We start from the raw sequence: 21786 nt of genomic DNA, 5'->3' as shown, positions 1-21786 counted from the left end.
TATTTTATTTATTTATTTTGTCAAGTGATTATAAGATAACAGGTATAAGTATAAACATAGTTATGAATACATGAAATGGATACATATAAGAAAAATAAAAAGAAACATTGCAGTCTTTACCATTAGGTCCTTTCAGGGGTGGGATGGACCTTGAATCTTTTAGTTTGTTGTTTACAAAATTGTAGAAAGCGCGGGTAGAATTGGTGCATAGAAGGTTTTCCTCTTGTTTAATGTGATAATTGGTGCATCCAGTGGCATAAATCTGATGGCATAAATTTTTGTATCGGCTTTTGAATTTGGCAACGTGACCAGATTTGTTTTTCTGCCAAAGTGATTTCTTTTTGGATTGAAGCTTCCTTATTGTTATGGGTAATTTGTTTTTTCTGGTTTGGGGAGTTGTTATTGGTACATATATTTTGATGACTCTTTTGACTTCAAGTAAAAATATGTTGTAATGGTCTTCAACAGAATTGCATCCAGTGAATAGAAGTTGCCAGTCAAGAGATGAGAGATCGTTGTCTATAAGATCATAGTTGCCTTTTTTGAAGTTATAATTGGGGATCCCATCGTTATGATGATTTTTGTGTGGACGTATGTTGAGACAAAAGTCAATCATGTTGTGGTCACTGTTGGAAAAGGGTTCTTTAATTTGTAATCCATAAATTGAATTCAAACTAATTGCAGAAGATGAGATCAAGACAGTTGTTAAGGCTAGTATTGTTGGTTACTAGTTGTTCCAGTCCCAGATTTGTTACAGCATTGTAGAAGGTTGCATGTATGGGTTCAGTTTTACATTCATTTAGAGTCCAGTTAATATGAGGTAGATTGAGGTCACCAAGAAAGATAAAAGCATGTGGACAGGATGTTGCCCATGTTAGTAGTGAATTTAACTTCTTTACATGTTTGATGTCATAATCAGGGGCTCTGTAACATAATAAGAATCGAAATGTGATATTTAAGGACAGTTCATAGACGATGGTCTCAGGAAGAGCAAGTTCCTGGGTAACTTGGATGTTTTTTAGATGTAGGGACTTTTTATAGAAGATAGCAACACCACCTCCTCTACGGATTTTGCGATCTGATCGGTAAACATGATAGTCTCTTCCTGTGGTAATGGAGTCAGGGAGAGATGCATTGAGCCATGTTTCACAGACAAATATGATGTCGAATTTAGCCATATTTAGTAAGAGGAGAAATTCAGGTATTTTATTTACAAAGCTTCTTGCATTGAGTAGTTTGCATTTAAGGCCAGTTGTGGTTGGAATTGAGGTAGTTAGGGGCATGTGTGCCTGGTTTTGAGTGGTGGTGGGTTGGATGCGGAGTTGTGAGTTGTGTGACTTACTTTTGATACAATCAACACGGTAGTCAATGTATAGGGTCTTCTCTCCATTGTCTAGACGTTTTTTGAGTTCTGTGCAGAGTTCACGGGAGCGGATTCTTTGCAGTATAGATAAGTCTGGTCTTGAGGGAAGTTTTTTATGGTTGGGATTGGTTTTTGCAATGGTGTTTATTGTATGAATAAATTCATTTGCTGGACTCATTTTTGCAAACAACTCTACAAAATCTTGGGACCACCGAGCCGTCATTATATTTGAACTCAGGGCCATCTCTGGTTATTTCAATGATATCTTCAGGAGAGATGTTTGTTGTATTTGAGTTGCTTAAGATATTGCAAACTTTGGTGATGTCATCTGATTCGTTGGTGTCTTCAAGACCAAATACGATGGCATTTGGATGCTTCTGATCACGTTCCATGATGTCTCTGATGAGTAAGGGGATATCATTTGTGGAATTACTTGATGGGATAGTAATTATTTGTGGCTGTGGTTTGGTGGTTATTTTTTGTTGTAGTTGTGATTGTAGTTGAGGTAGTAGTTGTGGTAGTGGTTGTTGAGTTGGGATTTGATTTTGAGCTGATAGGTATTCACTTATCTGTGCTGTATTTTTTTTTCAAGAGAGATTAGGCTTGCTTGTATAGTGGTTTCAAAACTTGTTAGTAAGCCTTCTTCTATTGAGTGAATGAGTGATTCTATGCTTTCAACTCTATCAGGCAGGTTACTTAGTTTGTTTGGCTTAGGAAAACATGGTGGACATCGACAAGGGAATGTATCCGATGTTTTTAGGAGATCAGCTAGGCTTTTGTTTAAGTTTAAGCAGGCAAAGTGGGCTTGATTGTCACATAGGTGGCATTTGATGTTATTTTTTGCTTTCATTGATGGTTTTAAGACATTTGAAGCATGTGCAGGAGTCTGGGAGGTCATTGGTAGAGATATTGTTCTTTTGTTGTTTGGTAGTGGAGGATTTGGAGTTTTTGGCTGGCATGGTCAATGACAATATTATACTAAACAATTACAATAGCTAATTAATGTGATAGGTAGACAGTTACTTAATGAAAGTTGGTAATTAATAAATGTTAATTGATAAGTTAGAGAACAAATAAAAAGTTAGGTTATTTATTACTAGAAAATCAATCAATCAATCGACTAGATAATCAATTAGTGATCACTTAACAATTAATTATTTTACTATTAGATGATAAATCAATTATTTTAGACAAAGCATTATCTATCAATATTTGGTCTTGAGGTACTAAAATAATGGAGGTAGAGAAGTATTGGAGGTTTGTAGTGAAAAGTTCCTTTGTTTTTCTTTAAAGCCATGTTGTTTGGTTTTTGTTTTGTTTTTGTTTTTAAAGAGGAAGTGTTGCTGCTTGATGGATTTGAATGGAGAAGATTTGAATGAGCTCACCAATCATCTACTTGGGAATTTGGAATGGATGAGATTTGGGTGGGGGTTAAGTGGAGGTTGTCCAATCAGCTGAGTGGGAATTTAAATGCAGGCTGACTAATCAGCTGGGTGATTTAAATGGAGACTGTAGGGTCTATCGATTCTCCATGAGTCTCCTCAGTTCTCTGCAATTCACTGCCATTCAGAATCACACTCTTGCTCTCCTCTAGTCCCGACTCTTTTTCAGATGTTTAGGATCACTCTCTGTCAGTTCCATCTCTTTCTCTGCAGTTCAGAATCACACTCTCCACCAGTCACAGCTCATTTCATGCCGTTTAATCTATGCCACTCAGAATGGCTCACTCCCAGAATCAGTCTCTCTGTAAGTGTCTGAATCACACTCTCAATCACAACTCGACCCGGCTCTTATCTCTATCCGCTATCCACTCTTTGCTATTGCCCTATTAGCTATCCGCCAGTCCCAGTTCTTTAGGTCTCACCCGTTCAGAATGGCTTCCTACGGAATGGAGTCTTGGACACTGCTCAGGATGGTGTCCTGGCCTCTTCGCTCACTCTCTCCCCTCACTCTCAGGATTGCCGGCAAGTTCTTAGTTCTTGGAACCTTCCGGAACCTTCTGACAGTCATAGCTCTTTTCCCCCTTACTAAGTTATATGCTTTCTTCACTCCATTTTTTCCAAGATTGTCTTTCCATCAGCTTCATGTTACCTTTTTTAGCCCCATGTTTGTTGTGCTTCAAGGATTATCTCTGAGCCATGCCACTGAAAGTTCCTTTACAACTGCAGGAAGTAAAAGCAAACCCAGAGCAATTTCTCTCTCTTACTAGACACCCATACCCATTACGAGCTGTTCTCCAGAGTAATGGGATGTACAACTCCAGTTTTCATGTCAGGGGGGATTTTTCCCCCACGGATTCTCACATTTAAACAGATTCCTATGCCCCTGGAGTGAAACATCTTTATGCTATGTCAAGAATTAGGATTTAGCCTGCAATTTTATTCAGATTATCTGGTAGTGAGTCTAAATAGAATTTATGTCTGAATTAATAGGAGGGGTTATGTTGTCATTTTGTCAGAATCCAGATTCTCCTCCAATGAAATGGGGTAGCAGAATTCTGTTTGGGATCAGTGAATCATGGGGAGAACATTATGGGATTATAAAACCATATATAATTTATACAGAATTTATTGAAAAGTGATGAGAAAAAGTATATTTTAATATAAATATAGGGTCCTGGTAGTTTGGGAAAGGCCATAGATCAGTAGTAAAGCATCTGCTCAATCAGTCTGTTTCTGATCACAGAGTGAATTTTGAGAAATAAACTTTTTTGAAATCCCACAAAACTCTATTCTTTGTGCTACATTGTACTAAAATATATAAATTGTACTAAAATGTATAAAAGCATAAAATGGTCTCTTATTCTTTTATGAAATAGTAAACATAACAAGAACAGTAACAACAATCACAATATGTACTGTTATCACTAGCATTTTATAAAGCATTTTAAAGGTTTCAGAGTAGAAGTATGCAAATATTTAGATCTAAAGCAGAAGAGATGCTTCAGATCTGGAATGGGCATGTTCTCTATTCTTCTTACTGGTACCTTAAGGAAAATGTGCCCTTTCCTGGTCTTGCATGATCACCTTGTGGTTTTTTAGAAATAACAGCTCCTGAATTCAAATATATATTCTCCTTGCATTACATGGCTACCATATAGGATCAGGAAAAGAGGTATATTCCATAAGATGCCATTGATAGTTTGAGCCACACTGGATCTTAAGAACTTCTCCCACTTGTGATTTAAATTTCTGCAGATCCCTATTTCAATATACATACATTATTTCACAAATCTTTATACTAACCTGAGAAGATGGATGCTCTGTGTATATGTTGCAATGTACAAAGTAGGATGTGAACAGATAGGATCAAGAACTCAATGGCTTCTTTAACATCACCTAGAGCATGGCTGTCAAACTCCCACCCACAGGCTAGATGTGTCACACACTGGGCACGCTTACGACCAGTTAGCAAAGGGGGGAAAGTTCCAATACATCACATGATGCTGTTGTGACGACATGAGTTAGACATCCCTAGGATAGAGTATCCAGCTGAATTGGGATTAAATTTCCTGGCTCACATTCCTAATATTGATCTAGGAACATTGCAAAACTAATGCTTAGGATCAGTAGAAGAATGCCATAGTATGGTCAGGCCAGGTTTTTCCTTGCTGTGTAGATTTTTTTCAGTTGTTTCTTCCTTCTTAATTTGGCTAAGGTCACCTTTTCATAATTACACTAGTCAGTCTTAATATCTTCCAGCCAGTTTGCATTTCATCTCAGTTCCTCTCCTCCAGGCAGTTTTCAATGCTTTGAGAAAGAATATAACATGGGAAAATCTCTTCAGGTTTGAACACAAAACTGAAAACTTTTCTTTCTTGTGGTATGCAAGGTGACTACATCTTAATGAGGTATTTTGCAACATAGTAACAATGCAAAACACATTTGGCAATAGTTCCAGGATTAGGACACATGATGTAAAGATCTCCCTTTCTGACGAAGGCCCTGATGCTGAGAAATTTGGAAGAAAACACATAATGATAACTAGTAGCAAGGTGGATGAAATCAATTATGGTAGTAGTGAATACATCATTGGTAGAGCTGAATGATCAGGTTAGGAACAAGTCATCAGAGAAAGAAATCCAAGTATAGAGTTCAGTCGAGTTGAGTCATAGGGCTGGAAGGGACCTCAGAGGTCTTCTAGTTCAACCTCCTGCCCAAGGCAGGAGACCTTATACCATTCCAGATAAATGGTTGCTCAATCTTCTTTTTGAACAGCTTCAGGATGCAAGCTTTTCCATTGGTTAATTGTTCTCACTGTCCTGAAACTTCTAGGTCGGGTCTCTCTTTGATGAGTTCCATCCGTTGGTTCTTATCCTACCTTCAGGTGCTTTGGAGAATAAGTTGACCACTGCTTCTCTGTAAGAGCCCTTCAAGTACCAGAAGACACTGTCATGTTGCTCCTCCTTCTCTTTGTTAGGCTAGAGACATACCTAGTTCCCTTAACTTGATAGCACATAAATATCAAGTTAGTTCCAGGAACTGAAAAAGTTGAGACAAACTTCTATGCATATACAGTGCACATGCAAAAGCCTCATCCAGTTATTAAAGGTGCCAGAAAAGTACTTAAAGTGGAGTAATATGGTCATTTCCTGTTTTGTCTAATCATAGGGGGAGGGGCTGATTGCCTTTAAGTGTTTTGTATGAAACTTCATCAAACAAAGCATGCCTTTGAAGTTTGAAGACAGTCAGGGAGAGTGAGAGTATGTTAAAATAATTAATGACCTTCTGCTGTCCAGAATAAAAAATTTTCTACTCTATGGGAAGGGGAAACATATGTCCGTAATACTAGAATGCATATAATTCAGATTCATATCTAGTGCATTTAAAGGCACAGGCAGTGAGGGAGATTGTTCAAGCAGACTATCTCTAGCTCAGTTTGGAAGTAGCTGTAGTTACAATGCCTTTCATGAAAATCAGGCATAATTAAAAGAGATAATGGGCCAGTGATCATCTTATTGGCTTCCTCAAATTCGATTAAAAGCTTGACTTTATGCAGACCACAATGCTTTAAGTCTCCATAGATTTGACTGATATATAGATTTTTTATTTAGAAAATAAAATGGCAGTGACTTGGCAAGTAAGTTAACAGGTAATCTGATTGAGAAAGCTCCCTGTGAAACAAGAAGCCCATCTAGTTTTAAATATTACATTTATGAAAGACTGAGTCAGCATTACCCAAACAAGATGACTGCAAAGTAAGAAGGATCTCATAGAAGCAGACTGGAAGCAAGTTAAAAGCATTGGCTCAGGTTAGCCAACTAAATAAGCTTTTTACCTTCAGTCAATGGTTTCATCCATTAGTAAATTTCAAACTTTCCTTAGCTTTCTTGATTATTAAGGAGAAAAATAAAGGGTTGAGATGTAGGGGATCTTTTTCAGATATTGTTGATTGTCTCCCTTGCACTTTTTCTGTCTGATGGGATTTAAAACCCACATTGGCTCACTGTTTAAAAAAATGGTTGATTAAACAGAGAGCATCTCAATTTGCTTTATGTAGGTGGAGATGGTATCATCTCTGCTGCTGCATCCATTTTCCTTGCCGGGTATTGCAAACTCCAGATCTACACACTATGACCTTGAGTGATACATTATCACACCAGTTCATTGTTTGAATGACAAAAATGTCTTTCTCATGCTATAGTAAATGTTGCCAAGGACATTTCATTGGCAGAAAACAGATACCTGTGTTGGTCAAATTGTTTGGCTTTCCAGAATGCTGCTTAGGAAGATCAACTCATAATTTATCAAAAAACTTTAAGTTATGCTGTTGTTTGCTGAGCAACAGTGATTTGCATGTTCTTATTGTCCTAGCTCAGTTGAATCCAGATGCTCTCATAAATCTCCATGCAAAGCAGGCACTCCAAAGGCAGCAGCGGGAAACAGAAATGCCAGAACTGATACATCAGGGTCACCCTTTTGAACATCTGATTCCCGTTCAGCTCCAGCTTTATCTCCTGTCTCTTTACTAAGAACAGATCCTTTTCCTACAATCAAAGAGCTGGTAAGGGAGTTAATAATGCTACTGATCCTAAAGACATTGATCAGAACCTTCGGCTAAAACCCTTTCCTCAAACAGTTCAGTGCCTGAGAGGTTTTTTATTTTTTCACACATTTTGAATGCCTCCTTTTCTTTGGTACAGATTGCTTCCTTTCCAATTAACAACATCAAAACATATAAATTCCTAGAGCCAATCAATTCTTCAATGGATCTTGCTTATTTGGCCAGCAGGTCTTCATTATATTTCTTCATCCATTAGAGTGAGCCATTGAATCATTCTAAATTCACATAGAAACAGGTAATGCCTGCTGACTCATTTATAATATCTTCAAAAGTATTCGGTAACTCAGCATGTCAAACAAGATTTGACTGTATGCAGATAGCTCTTAATGGGCTGCCCAAAGAATACGTTTGGATATTAGTTATATATATGCATATGTCACTGGAGATGCCCACAAATGCAGGGGTGAACAGAAGAAGAGGAGGAAGATGGTCAAAGTGAGACTACAACGTCTTCTATTTCTGGTCCCAGTGACTGACCCAAATTTGATCTCACATCATTACCCTGAGACACATATATTTGCCTTCATTTGTATAAGGTCTTCTCTCCATTTCTGATTAAGGCTGCTTATTTCAGAGCCCCTTTTCTCTCTATGATAGGTACTGTATGTTGCCAGTTTCAAACTCTTCTTGCCTCATTTAACAGCTACAGAGAGGGAACATAAACATTCAGATGCAGAGAAAACTGTATTACTATATGTTAAAGGCAGGGGTGAGCTGCTGGGGGTTCACAGGGGTTCAGGAGAGCCCCAGCTAAGATTCTGCGCACTTTGGAGAACACCCAAATCCCACTCCTGGATGGTCCCACTCACCCCATCCTGCCCCTCCCGTTTTGGATGCAGGTAAGTGCAGGGCATGCATGGAGGCTCTGGGAGGGTGGAAATCGGGCCTCTCGTTTTGGGAAGGCCAGAAATAGGCCCATTTCTGGTTTCCAGAGAGCCTCCGGAGCCCAGGGAGGAGGTTTTCACCCTCCCAGAGACTCGAGGAAAGCCTCCAAAGCCCGGGGAGGGAAAAATGCCTCCCCCCGCATGGTGCAGGAGGCTGACAAGCACGGCCACCATAGCCACGCCCACCCAGCAACCGGGCAGAGAACCCTTTGCAAAAAAGTTTGAAGCTCACCCCTGGTTAAAGGGATGTTTGATAGCAACATAAAGTAACAAACATATCTTAATAGATAATTTTTTAAAACATGTTAGTATACCCCTTCGTCAATGTTCTCCTTTTTCTGGGTTTGATGAGGGGGCACTAATTATATCTATCCATGTGGAAAAGCAAATGGATAGCAGTCTGGCTCTGGTAAACTCCCACTAAGGCTATTTTTCTGGGGAAGAAATGGTTTGATTATCCCCAAAGCCATCTGGTTTGCCCATTACTGTTAAGTTAGGCCCTGTCTCCATTTATCCTTGGCTATCGTGGCTCTCTTCCTGGTCATGCTGTCCTGTCTTCATCTCCTTTCCAGCACATGAATGAGGCAGGCTTAAGTTGTCATGAGATGTGATGATCTCCTTAAACTGATCCCATTTCACCAAAGTTTCAATTTCTAATATTTTGTTGCCATTTATTAGTTTGGAATTGAAGTCAGGTGACCTGTGGGTATGATCAGTAATGTGTTTGGGGAGTGTTAGAACACAGGCACACTCTTTTTCCCTGGTTTCTAGTCAGCCACTCTAGCTTCTATTTCTTTTCCAGTGTTTGCCTCCTCCATTAACACTTGGTTTCCTGATATATTTTTTTCAGAGCCATCAATCTCCTCACCTCTGTTTTTCCATGAAGTTCTTTCCAGGCTTGTAACAAGAAAAAAGAAAGAGCAGAATTTTATTTGGGGTAAAGGGGGCCATGATTTCAATATTCTGTAATGGTATTAGTGGGTATCTTTTATCTTTAACACAATCTCCATGTTTTTTCCTCATCCAGAAAATGATGAGAGAGACTGAATGAGGTCTTTCTTGCTTCTTTGCCACTTGCCCTATATATGTCAGCTCCAATCACTGCCCCATTCCCCTAAGGTGGGGGGATGGATTGCCCAGCAGCTAATCATTTTCAATTCTCTTATTTTATAGGACTTAATTAGCTGGAATTTGTTGAGAAAGGCATCAAAATAAAACTGCCAGTTTGTTATGGCTTTACATAACATAGGGTATAATCTTGAAAGCCATGTCTAATTTTGGACATTGAGCATCAAAATGGTATTCTTGAACTAGAAACTGCACAAAAAACAAAACTATAGTGAATAAGGAATATTTTATTTGGGGATATTTTGCATAAAAATGCTATTTTTGAAATGGTGCATTATGTTGAGATAGTGGAGGGGGGGAATCCTTCTTCCATTTTTTTATAATTGGGTCATCCAGTATAATCTTCCTTGTATTGAAATCACCGGAGGAGACCTTTCCCTCTGTTCTTTCTATGGGAGAAATGTTTCTGCAAACTATAAAAAGTATCCGGCCTTAGGAATGAGTACCATGGGAAACTTTCTTTTTAATGCCAGGCTTAAACTAGATTTTCACAGGTATTTTTTTTTAATTAAATATTTCAGTTTAACTGTATGTTTATTGTTGGTTGGTTTCATATTAAATTTCCAGTGTGCTTAAAAGCTGTAATTGATTTTTAATGAGCCAGAGCTAATTTCTGATGTGTGTCTCTGTATGACAAGAGGGTGCCTGCTTTATTAAAACAGACTGGCTGATAGAGGTCAGTATGGTTGGACAAATATCCAGAAGTTCACAAGGTCAGATGGATCCAGCCCTGGCTGCTGATTTCCACCTCCAGTTATGCTTTCAAGTCAGTGTTGTACTCTATCCTTTAAAATATTTTTCTTGTATTGGCCATATTGGCAGGAAAGTCAGAAAAATAGCAGATTGTCTGGACAAATTTGACTTGGTGCTCTTGATATACTTCCTTTAAATCCAGAGACACTGTGATTATGTTTTTAATGAAGAGGTCTGCATTATTATATGGGTTGTGTGGATGTGGCGATTTTGATGACAGAGTGACACTTGAGAACTTGACATCTATTAATTTCAACAGAAGATAAGTGCCCAGGAGCAATTTTGCTTTTGAAAAATCTACTTCTTAAAAACTGAGATCTCATCACTGTGGCTGTCACTCACTTTTGAAGGCAAGGAATTATGGAAAGCAGGCTGATAGAAAGGCCAGTGTGATGTATCTGGCTAACTCAAGTAGGTATAGTTATGTGCCATCACTTTCATCCTGAAATGAGTCCCGTTTAAGCACTGTACATTTAATAGACCATGTAGCAGAATGTAGAATACTTAGATGAACAAATGTTTTTCCACATAATTTTTGTGGTACTATCCAGGTGAGTTTTGCTGAAAATATAATTTGCTGAATGGATGTAGACTACTTAGAAATTCTAGACCCTTCAGTATCTTCACTATACATTTCTGCACAATAGGCAATAATTTCAGGAAGATATAAAATCTTTGCTGCTAGGCTTGTCCCAAATTCACCATAGACAAGCAAAGTAAATGAATAATTGAAATAACTGGAGAGAAACAATAGCATTTAAAGCATAGGATATTCCTGTAAAGGATAGTTTCAAGAAATTAAATATTGTCTTATAAAGAAAATAAAAACAGAAAGGCTAACACAACAATTTCCAAATATTTCAAAACATAACATTACATAAAAATAGCTGTCAATATTTTGAATTTGGCCACTATAACATGTATCAGGTCACTTAAGATAAGGAAATATTCATGTTGTCTGTTGAACAGTTGCATTTATGGAACAGTAGCTTTCTAAGGTTCAGTACTAATTTAGTAAGAATGCTGTTGTTTGTTAGTGGAAATAGTCACAATCCATGACATTGCTGGTTGCATATACTGCCATGACTCTTACTGTTTTCTAGTATGTTATATATAAAGTTCAGTAAAACTTGGAAGCATCTTTTAGTGTTTGGATAATACAGACAGTTACTCAGGAAAATTGATGAATTTTCATTCCTTTCTGGTTTTTAAATATCTTCGTATTGTATTAGTGTACAATACACAGTGGCAGTTTAAATTTAAATGTTCCTTGTACATGAAAAATGAGCTTCCAAAAGGACAATAACAAACTTGGAATTTTCTTATCTAATATGTAGATTGTAGTATTTAGGCTTGGTTTGCTTTTTGCAGTGAATTTGGTTCATGTACATTTAGAGGAGTATTCAGTCATGTGAGCCTCTATCATGTAGAGAGTATAAAAGTGCCAGTGAAATACAAGACCTTAAAATGACTTGATTGACAAGTGAAAATGAATGTTTATGTTTGAAGAATTTGCCTTTGTCCAAGATCTAAGCTATTTATATATTTTACATAGAATCTCTCTCTGAGGGAGATGGGCAATTAAGAAGGCTGATAAATAAATAAATATAAATAAATAAATACTTATGTTTTGTGAAATGCCCTGGAAATTCTGTTGAAAGTTTCTAAGAGATACTTAATGGAGTTCTGGGTATTCTCTGACCTTGGAGGTTTTCCTTCAGATATTTTATTACCCTATCCTACCAATCCTAGCGAATGTGGAATTTGCTCTCTGTTAGGGTATTGTTTTCTGTTTGCTTGTTTGCCTGGTGTTAATCCCTATTTATCTGGATGTAGGTTGCTGGAGATGATATGTTCTAGTATTTCTATTTCCTTCCTAGCTTTTTTATTGTCTCTTGAATGGTGTGTAAATGTGGTTTATCACTATGGGTCTTTTTGTTTACTTAAGATGTTTTGAAGCACTTTAGTTGGTTTGTGTCCTGGGGTGATGCCATGATGCTGCATGATTGTAATTCACATGGAATCTCTGTTTCTGAGATATTTTTGAAGTACGGTAGTGTTATCCCTTCATAGCTTGTATTGATTGTGCTGTAGTAGTTTGAATGGTCAAGCACTTTTTGATAAAGTTGTGTCAGTATCCATTTTGTTGGAAGATGTTGTATAGACAGTCTGTTCAGTGGTGGGCTACTGCCAGTTTGGGCCGGCTCACCCGTATCGGTAGTTACAACCAATGGGTGGCCCCGCCCAGGCACTATCCCATCCTATATATCTCACATTTTTGCTTGCTCGCCCTGCCCTTGCCACCCAGCTGCTTTCTGCGCCTTGCCCGATCTACTCACCCTGGCTGCAGCATGTAGGAATTCCCTTTGGTTTTGCAGTCATGCGCACGCTCACATTTCTGGTTCTGCACTAGGTGAACCGGTTGTTAAAGTATGTGTAGCCCACCTCTGACTCTGTTTGTTTTCCTGTTGTTCTGGATTGCTGCAGTGCTTTTGTCCTTTTTGAATAATGTTCTTGTGCAGCTCTTCTTTTGGGAGGCCAGTTTGTCACATGGTGGACTGTTTTTCAATGTATTCTCTTCTACTGGAGTTGGGATGTAATTTGGATTCCTGCACTGAGCAGGTGGTTAGATATGTTGGCCTAAGTGGACCTTCCAGCTATATTAATATACATATTTAAATAAAATAAATAAACTGTATGAATCTTGAATTTCCTAGTTTTCTGTGGGGAAAGCTGATTTGCAATTCCTGATGACCTAATTAAATCAGCCACAAGCAATTCTACAATCTTTGAGCCATATTATTAAATTAGAAATATTAGAGTTGCCCTTTACATTCCACTGTGCAATAAGAAAGTAGGCTTACAATTGGAATTTTGCACAAAGTGAAGATTTGGTTTGTTTTGAGTTCAAAATAAAGCAGCTTACATATAATGTTCATTGGAACCTTCAATTTGGTTGTGCTTTGATGGAACAAAAAAACCCACCCCATAGTGAATATCTTCTTGTGTAATAGAACTTGAAATGTTTCAAGTGTTCTGTTTATAGAAAATAATGAGAATTCAATGGGAATTAGCATTCTCACCCCTCCCTCCCCCTCCCTCTCCCCCTCCCTCTCTCTCGTTTCATGTCAAGGTCACAATAGTAAGAGCACTAGTAGATCGTGCTGATGACTACTGACCAATCAATAATAAATAATAATAATTGCAGAGGGACTGGTGAAAGAGAGTCGATTAAAAGACATTGCAAAGAATATTTTGAGTAGTCAATAGAACAGAGAATTCTGCTCTCACTCAGAAATGTTGTATCAAGCATATAGGTCAGTGATGGCTAACCTTTTCAGCACTGAGTGCCCAAAGTGCGTGCAAACCTCCAAAGTGCAATGCACGCACATCTCCCATGCATGCGCCCCACCCTGTGCATGTGCACGCATTCCCCACACATGAGCCCTGCCCCCATGCCCACCGCACATGTGCCTCATGACACTTGCACCCCATCCCCCCTGCATGCATGGCAGAGACCCAAAGACCAGCTGGCTAAGTGGGAGGCACATGCACATGTATGACGGTGCCTGCAGAGAGGGCTCTGCGTGCCACCTCTGGCACACGTGCCATAGTTTGCCATCACGGATATAGGACAATCATCTCACCAGGTTTTTTTAAAAATTAGCTGGTAGTTAACTCCTCCCAGGTATACTAACCTAACTGCTGTCATGATAGGAAATTTCTTTAAATGTTTTCAAAAGTATACATTTCGTAAGCTGCAAAATGGGAGCTGGCATTGCATGAGTAGCATTCAGCAATATTACCACAGCAAAACAAAAGAAACATCTGCTGCTATTACTACTCTTCTAATAATACCAACATTTAATTAAATGTACTAGCAGATTATTGGTAAAGCAAGACAGGGCCAAGCTACTTAAAGGACTCCATTTTGATTATTTCTGTCCATCCAGAAAGTTCTGACAGATTTGCTATGCTCCAGGTCTCATTGCTTGGGCATTGTCGTCTGGCAGGAGTTAAGAGACAGGCATTCTCTGTTGTCGCTCCTGCCTTTGTAACAGTCTCCTCCCTGAAATCCAGCCAACTCTGACCCTGTCTGTTTTTTGAAAGGATTGTTTTTTTCTTCAGCATTGGGCTTGGGCATGGAATGACCATTAAATCTGCTTTTCTTGACGCTTTACGTGTTATATATTATTTTCTGGATTGGTCTACGTTTTTATGCCTTCTTTTATTATGTGTTTAAATTTACTATAATTTATTAATTATGTACATTGTACTGAATTGTGTGGTGAGTGAGTGTCTGTATACATTGATTACATAAATAAATAAAGCACATAAGCTTTTTGGTTTGTTAAACACATCCTGAGATCAACATTAGCATGACATGGGAGATTACAGCATTCATATACAATACAGTAATGGCCAGGCTTTCTTCAACAGCAAGGTAAAAAGTTCAAGACTGCCTGCCCCAAAACACAAAAGCTCAGATAAGTAGGTTTATTGTAGAAAAGCTATAAAGCCATTATGAAATAGTTCTAGTGAGTGCTGTGTATCAAATGTGAATTCTATTTATAGTGAAAATAATATTCTCTTCCTGTATAGGGTAAACATCTAGAAGCTATTCTCTTCCATTAATTTTGTTTTAGGGTTTGCATTATTACCAAGCTGTTTGTACTGGATAATGTGAAAGCTTACTCTCACTCTAAAACCATCACCAAACCAACCCAGATTTCTTTTTTTCTCCCCACTCTAACCATTATTTTAAAACTAAAATCCCAAAGCAGTCCACTTTTATTAACATGGCATTGGGGTAAAAAGGTTGAGGATTTGCCTCAGGGCAACCAAACATATAAATAAGCTCTCCATTACTCTAATTTCAGCCTATTGAAGAGGTGGTAGCGTGTTTGGAGAAAACAAATCACAGATAACACACACATTCCTAACTTCCACAATGCTACTGCAGGGTCTTTCGCCAGTACTGAGCTGGTGCAGTCCATCCATTCTTGAGTTGACCGAAAATGTTACCAATTTCAAAATTGCAGACTTCACTCTGATTCTTAGCCTTCTTCTGTTACCTCTGTTTGGAGTCACTGTATTTCCTTACTTCCTTTCAAAATAATGGGTAGCAAAACCCAATAGATTTTGTGTGTTTTGATGCTAACCTTGGGAACAGAATCAGGGGGAAATGCTTTTTTATTTTTAATACTGATATAGCTAAAGGGCATCTTAAGCTTGTAACAGTCAAGGACTGGGAACAAGATGAAAGCAATGTCATGTGGGGTTGGAAGAAAAAAATATTGCTAGGACATGTTTCTGCTCTGCTTAGCTAGGTAAAAGTTGGGAAGGGCTCTGAGAGACTGAATTTTTCTTTCAACTCAAATTAGTCACCTTTGCTCTTGGCATCCGTTACCATGTTTGAATCATTTTGCTTAGATCCCCAGTAGCAGCCTCATCTTGCTATTTGAAATGGAGGATTAATCTTTGCAAATATAAAGAGGAGGAGGAAGCAGAACCATCAGTTGAATTTTCTGCTACTCCAGATTGTGAAGTATTTATTGCTTATTACAGTGGGGGCAGGAGGAACGTCTCTTCCCCAGTTGTAATGTCAGCATAGTGCTCACGAGTGTCTACCTTAAAAACAGAGTAGCAAATAAAAGACAGAAATATGAACATGTGCATGCACATGCACACACTCTGATAAAGTCATGATTATAGAGTCAATTTTCCTTGCCAATTGTAACACTTTCACTTGTCCTAATTATGTCAATCATTTGCCTTAAGCTTTTCAAGTGTCTTGATCAGGAGGTTTTTGTGTTTATGGCTGTTGGTGAAATAGATAGCTACCTTACTTCTCTGTCTCAGCCAGGATAATGTCCTATCTTTTTATCCATCTGGTGGATGCCTCTTTTCTTACGATTAGTCTTCCTAACAATGATTTGTGTATAGTTTAGTAGGGATGTGCAACAAATTTGTCTGAAGGACTTGGAGAAAGAAGAGGCACATTCATATCCCTATATGCTCTGAGGTACTTTTTCAGTTACATATCTAAAGGGCTGCACAGCTCCATATTATTTTCTTTGGTTCATTCTTCAGATACAGGGCTATGATTTCTCAGATATTTTCTCTCTTATAAGTATGTTCTAAATAGTGCAACCTGTTGTACACGTTGGAGCATTTTCCTAAAAAAATATATGTGGGATTCAATCTTTAGTGTATACTCTATTATCATATTCTACAAATATATTAACTGTCACAGGCCTACACACTTTTAAACTTCTCTCTATAGATTAAAAGATTAATAGCATATATTTTTTAAAGCTTTGTATATGAGAAGCAAATATTTACCAGATGTAGTTTTCCCAATATATAAATCCCATGAAAACATGCTTGTGATTCAGCAAAAGTGTAAATAACCTTGCAGGCCTAGGATGAATAAGCAAGAAGGCTTACTCATAAGCAAGAAGTCAGTAAGAATGCGTTGCATGGCATCAGTCCAGCCTATTGGATTAGTGGTAGTTTTGGAGGAATTATTGTCTGTTGCCTCTTTTATATGTAATGCTTTCATTAATTGATAGACTACTTTTTAGCAGTAAACTTTCAACGTTGTATTGAAAGAATAGTGTTATGTTAGGGTTAGAGTTAAATGAAAGCAAATGCAAAAGTACATAAATAATATAGAAGAAAAAAACTGAATGTTTTAGGGACTCATATAAACATTTTCTATTGTTACAAGTATTTCTGTACTACCAAAATCAAATGACATTGGGCAGCTTAATATAGACTGAAATAAGGGGGTTGGAGGAGTGGAGAAGGGGTTGTAGGTCTTCCAAAATTAACATTACTTTCCTTTTTTCAAATAATATGTTTTGAAATGAGATGGTCTTAAACATCTGCAAAAGGCTAAGAGCCAAAAAAAGGAAGCTCCCAAATGAAGAAAATCCTAAATCTGGTGCTATCACTAAGAAATGAATAATTAAATAGAGTAGGATGCAAAAATAAGTTTTTCTAGGAGATCTTAATGAATAAGCAGGTTCTTGTAGAAGCAGCTTCTTCTTCTAATAGTCTAAACACAGTAATTTTTGGAGAATACCCAATGCTTTATTTAAAATGCATGCTTCCTTCATCTGACATTTAAGTGTTAAGTTCTCTCCTCATGTTATAGCAGTGTGGACCAGGACAGGAAATGAGTGACCTCTTTTTCTACATCATGCTGAAATTATGAACCATGTACTTTCTTGCTATTCATGGTTGAATTTCTCATTAACTAGAGCTAATAACCATAGATTGCCATATCTATTGCAAATTCTAATTAGGATTAATCTTCTTCAGCAGATGGCAAGAGTTATTTGAGGTTGCAAAGCAGCGCAAGAAGAGAAGGGCAACATGCTCGGCTGATCAGTCCCACTGTCTTCTTGCCCAGGAGTGCTGTGTGCCTGATGTTTTGGTACCAGCTCTCTGGAGGGAGTGGGACTATGCTGCAGGTGCGACGGGAGGCAACGCATGAAAACAAACCACTGTGGATCATCAGGGAAGACCAAGGGGAGGAGTGGAGAGAAGGCCGGATTCTTCTGCCTAGTTATGATACAGAATATCAGGTGAGCATGTTAAGGTGTAGATTGAGATTGGGCATCGCTACACATTCATCTGCCAGATTTCAAGAGACCATGTTTTGTTCATAATTTAAAAAAAAGAAAACATTGTTCATAAGAGCTTTCTCTCTTTCATTTTGTTTTCCATGTTGCTATAGTAACTGAACAACCCTGTATTTGCTAGTTGGATTTTGCCAATTTTATATATAGTTTAGTTCTGGGTTTATTTTATTGTCATTTACATCCTTAAAAGATTATCTTTTGCGAGACATGGACTGCAAAAATCAAGATCACCAGCAGAAAACAACAAAAATATAGCATTTTCTCTATGTATTTCTTGCTTTTTGTGATCACTAACATGTTTGCAACCCAGATCTGGTAGCTCTACCTTTTGGGATTGTTTTTCCTTCCCCTATTTCCTCTTGGATGATGATCATGTAGCTTGTCAAGGCAAACATATAAGAAATAAATGTGAGTGCATATTGGAGGCAGCAGGAATTTAAGAGTTTGCCTAGATTGTTGGTGCTATAATTATTTAAGAGCCTGGAGTCCACACTGGAGAAACACAAAAATAAATTGCACACCTACTTCTTAGGGGGAAGGGAGCAATTATGTCAAGAGCTCCAGAGTGGGCCCTGTGTTTTCAGACATTTTAAGTAATAGAGAGTAGCTGCGTATAAATTCATAGGAATGGGGCAAAAAAGTCAAGATGGCAGCCAAAATTTTTGACATACATCATGCAGTCATGGCCAATATGCTGGCTTCTTTATCAGCATCTCACAGATGCCCTTGGAATAGATAGATACAGTAGGTAGACAGGCAGATAGCTAAACAGAAAGAAAGATAAATGACTTAGAGCAGTGGTTCTCAACTTTTTCTTCACCACAAACCCCTTTTAAATACTACCAATACTACCAGACTACCAAGACTTAACTCAAGATTTAAAGCACTAAACAGCATGAAGCCTTTGTGGACCCTCTGTAATGACATCACAGCCCCTCAGGGATCCGCGGACCACAGGTTGAGAACTACTTCCTTAGAATAAATTTCTGACTCCCGGTGAATGTCTGGAATGTCTGCAGTTTTTTTAATGAGGCATTTTGGGGTTTGCCCTTTCTTTCTTCCTAGGGCTGTGAGAGAGTGACTGGCCCTGCTGGATTCATGCCTAAAGCAGAACTAGAACATATGGTCTCGTGGTTTCTAGCCTGGGGTTTTAATCATTGTTGCAATCCAGCATTGAAACTTACCCCAATTGCTTGTTGGAAGAAAAATGCTAATTATGGTGAAAGCTTACATTATAAACTGAAAATTTTTTATACAGATAGTCCTTAACTTACAACCATTCTGTAGCAACCATTTAAAGTTACAATGGCACTTAAAAATGTGATTTGTAACCAATCTGCCACTTACAAATATTGGAATATCCCTACAGTCATATAATCAAAATTCTGGTGCTTGACAAACAAAATATATGGTATTTACGACGTTTGAAGTAAATGGTCATGGTCACCATTGGCAACATTCCCATTCGACTTCTGACAAGCAAATTCAATAGGGGAAGCCAGATTCACTTAATGACCACATGGTTCACTTAACAATGACAGTGATCTGCTTAACAACTGTGGCAACAAAAGTTGTAAAATTGGGCATAACTCACTTAACAACTATCTTGCTTAGCAATGGAATATCTGGTTTCAATTGTGGTTGTAAGTTGAGGACTATCTGTACTATTTAACCACCCAGTTTCCTCCCTCTGAAAATTCCTACAACTTTTTGCTTTGTAGGATGTTTTAAATTATCAGAAGTTAGTAGTCTAAGCTTGACAGATATGCAGCAGCACCCGGGATTTCTTAGGAAGAGAAATAAGTATTAAAGCAGTTTAAATTTGATATGAATATAAAGTCAGAAACTTCTTTTCTGTCTGTCTTTGCTGTTGCTCCCAACAATTCAGAAGTGTTCCCTGTCTACTCTGCTTTTCACTAACCTGCGTTCTGTTTCCCTTCACCACACTGAAGCATTTGGATGAAAATGCCAGTCTGAGTTTTGAAATAAAGTGTGGAAATTAAACCTGACAGGCATATTTGTCTATATTGCAAAATTAGCTAGAATACAGAATAAAGTTCTTAGTTTGTTTGCTTGGTTTTCTTTCTTCTCTCTGCAGTTTCTTGTACAAAATTAGCATGGGGTTCAAACCACTCATTCATAGTCAGAAGAAAACAGTACTTGGATGTGGTCCAAAGTCCAGGCGAGCAATTTTGGGATCTTTTTTCACATTTTAGAATTCCTGCTTCTTTGCTAGAGTCCCTCCATGAGTCTTATCACTGCATCAACTTAATAGAAACTGTAAATAGATTTCATCTCAACACATTCCCAATTCCATTGGAAGATTAATCCAGCTGGACCTGAGAGGGAAGCCAAGATGAAGAACCAAAATGAAAACAAATTGTGTTTTCTGGTGTTTGCCCACCAAATATATATTTGAGGCTTATGCTCAGGTTCTGTATTTCCAAATCAACACGTGAAGTTTATTTGTGTAATGCCATTTATCTATTATTCAGACCTACTGGACTCTAGGCACTTTGCAGATATTAAACTATAAATGAATAAATAATACATGATATGAAATTGTTAAAGCTACAGTAATTCTAGAATCAAATACAGGATTGTGTTAGGGTAAGGTTTTTACTAGCCCCCGGAAGGCTCTGTTTTTTTGCACTGGTTTTTGTGTCTTATCAGGGAAATAATGTAAAATTTAATTAAGGCACTAATTTAAATAAAGCACTACATTTCTGTGGGTGTCAAAAGCTGGAGAAAGGTGAAGAGATCTAGAATGGATTAGGAGAAGCTGAAGATTGTTGAGCCTCTAGCTTGGTCAAAAAGAATATTTATTTCCACTCCTAGTGGCAATAGCAATAGCACTTAGACTTATATACCACTTTATAGTGCTTTACAGCCCTCTCTAAGTGGTTTACAGAGTCAGCATTTTGCCGCCAACAATCTGGGTCCTCATTTTACCCACCTCAGAAGGATAGAAGGCTGAGTCAACCTTGAGCCTGGTGGGATTCGATCTGCCAAATTGCAGTAGAAGTAGCTTGCAGTACTGCACTCTAACCACTGCGTCACTGAGGCTGTAACTTTTAAAGTAAAAAACCCAGCTATTTAACTTTTGGGGAGTTGATGATAATGGATACATTTCAAGGGTTCTCTTGAGCTTTACCTTTTTGTCAGTTAGAAACTTCCAAACACTAAGAAAATCTGATAACTTTAATTTGTTTCTCTGGAATATTGCAAGGGCTGTTTGTGAATTTATTATTCTGTCTGTGTTCACTCCTAGATTGTATTTGAAGGCACCATAAGCAATGGGCATTCAGGAGACATTGCCATTGATGATATTCAAATAGGCACTGATACTTCTTTGGAGGACTGCATGGGTATGTAAGGATAAATCTAATCTGTAATAAGAAGCAACTTATCTGCAACAATAGAATTGGCAAGTTGAAGGAAGAACTCTTTATTTCTGATGTAATTCCCTTTGTCCCACATAACAAGTATCAAAATATAAAGTGTATAAAGCCATCCAAAGCCACTTCTGCTACTTTGAAGGGTTTTTTCCCCCTACCTGATAGTTCATTTTCATACAAAAATTGTACTATTTGAGGGCTGCCTACAGTTGCACCTCTGTGATGACTGTTTCAGATAGCAAGTTGATCATATGCATGCAAATTAGCCACTGATTCTCACTTTTCACTGTTATAACAAATGCTAGCTGGGGTATGTGTGGAAATATTAAGTGAGTACTTTACCTTAGTATAGATCCAATTCCAAGTGGCTTTCCTAGGGTGCCTATTTCATGAGAAGCAGCCTTCATATAGTTCCTAAGCCAAGGATGTCAAACTCACATCATCACAATGGCGTCACATCAGGATTTTTTCCCCCTCGCTAAAATGGGTGTGGGCATGGCCAGTGCATGAGGCATCCACGCTGGAAATTTGACACCCCTGTCCTA

At 38.0% G+C, this 21786-nt stretch overlaps 1 protein-coding gene across 5 annotated transcripts in view; it reads left to right on the top strand.

The window, feature by feature from the left end:
* The window catches only part of NRP2 (neuropilin 2), a 255966-nt gene that overhangs the window by 174656 nt on the left and 59524 nt on the right, over nt 1-21786 (top strand). For 3 of the 5 annotated variants that reach the window (XR_015739693.1, XM_087913793.1, XM_087913902.1), the window contains exons 13-14: nt 17521-17786; nt 21115-21211. Coding sequence is in view for 4 of the 5 variants with exons in the window: in XM_087913793.1 (XP_087769919.1) it covers nt 17521-17786; nt 21115-21211 (363 nt within the window). In the remaining variant the exon portion in view is untranslated. The remainder of the gene's footprint in view (nt 1-17520; nt 17787-21114; nt 21212-21786) is intronic. The other 2 variants (XM_026707612.2, XM_087913960.1) reach the window with 1 other exon arrangement.

This window comes from Pseudonaja textilis, chromosome 1 (genome assembly GCF_049901715.1).
Source record: "Pseudonaja textilis isolate UNSWEBS1 chromosome 1, rPseTex1.2, whole genome shotgun sequence".
Taxonomy (NCBI): Eukaryota; Metazoa; Chordata; class Lepidosauria; order Squamata; family Elapidae; genus Pseudonaja; species Pseudonaja textilis.
This window is presented reverse-complemented; position numbering and strand designations above follow the sequence as displayed.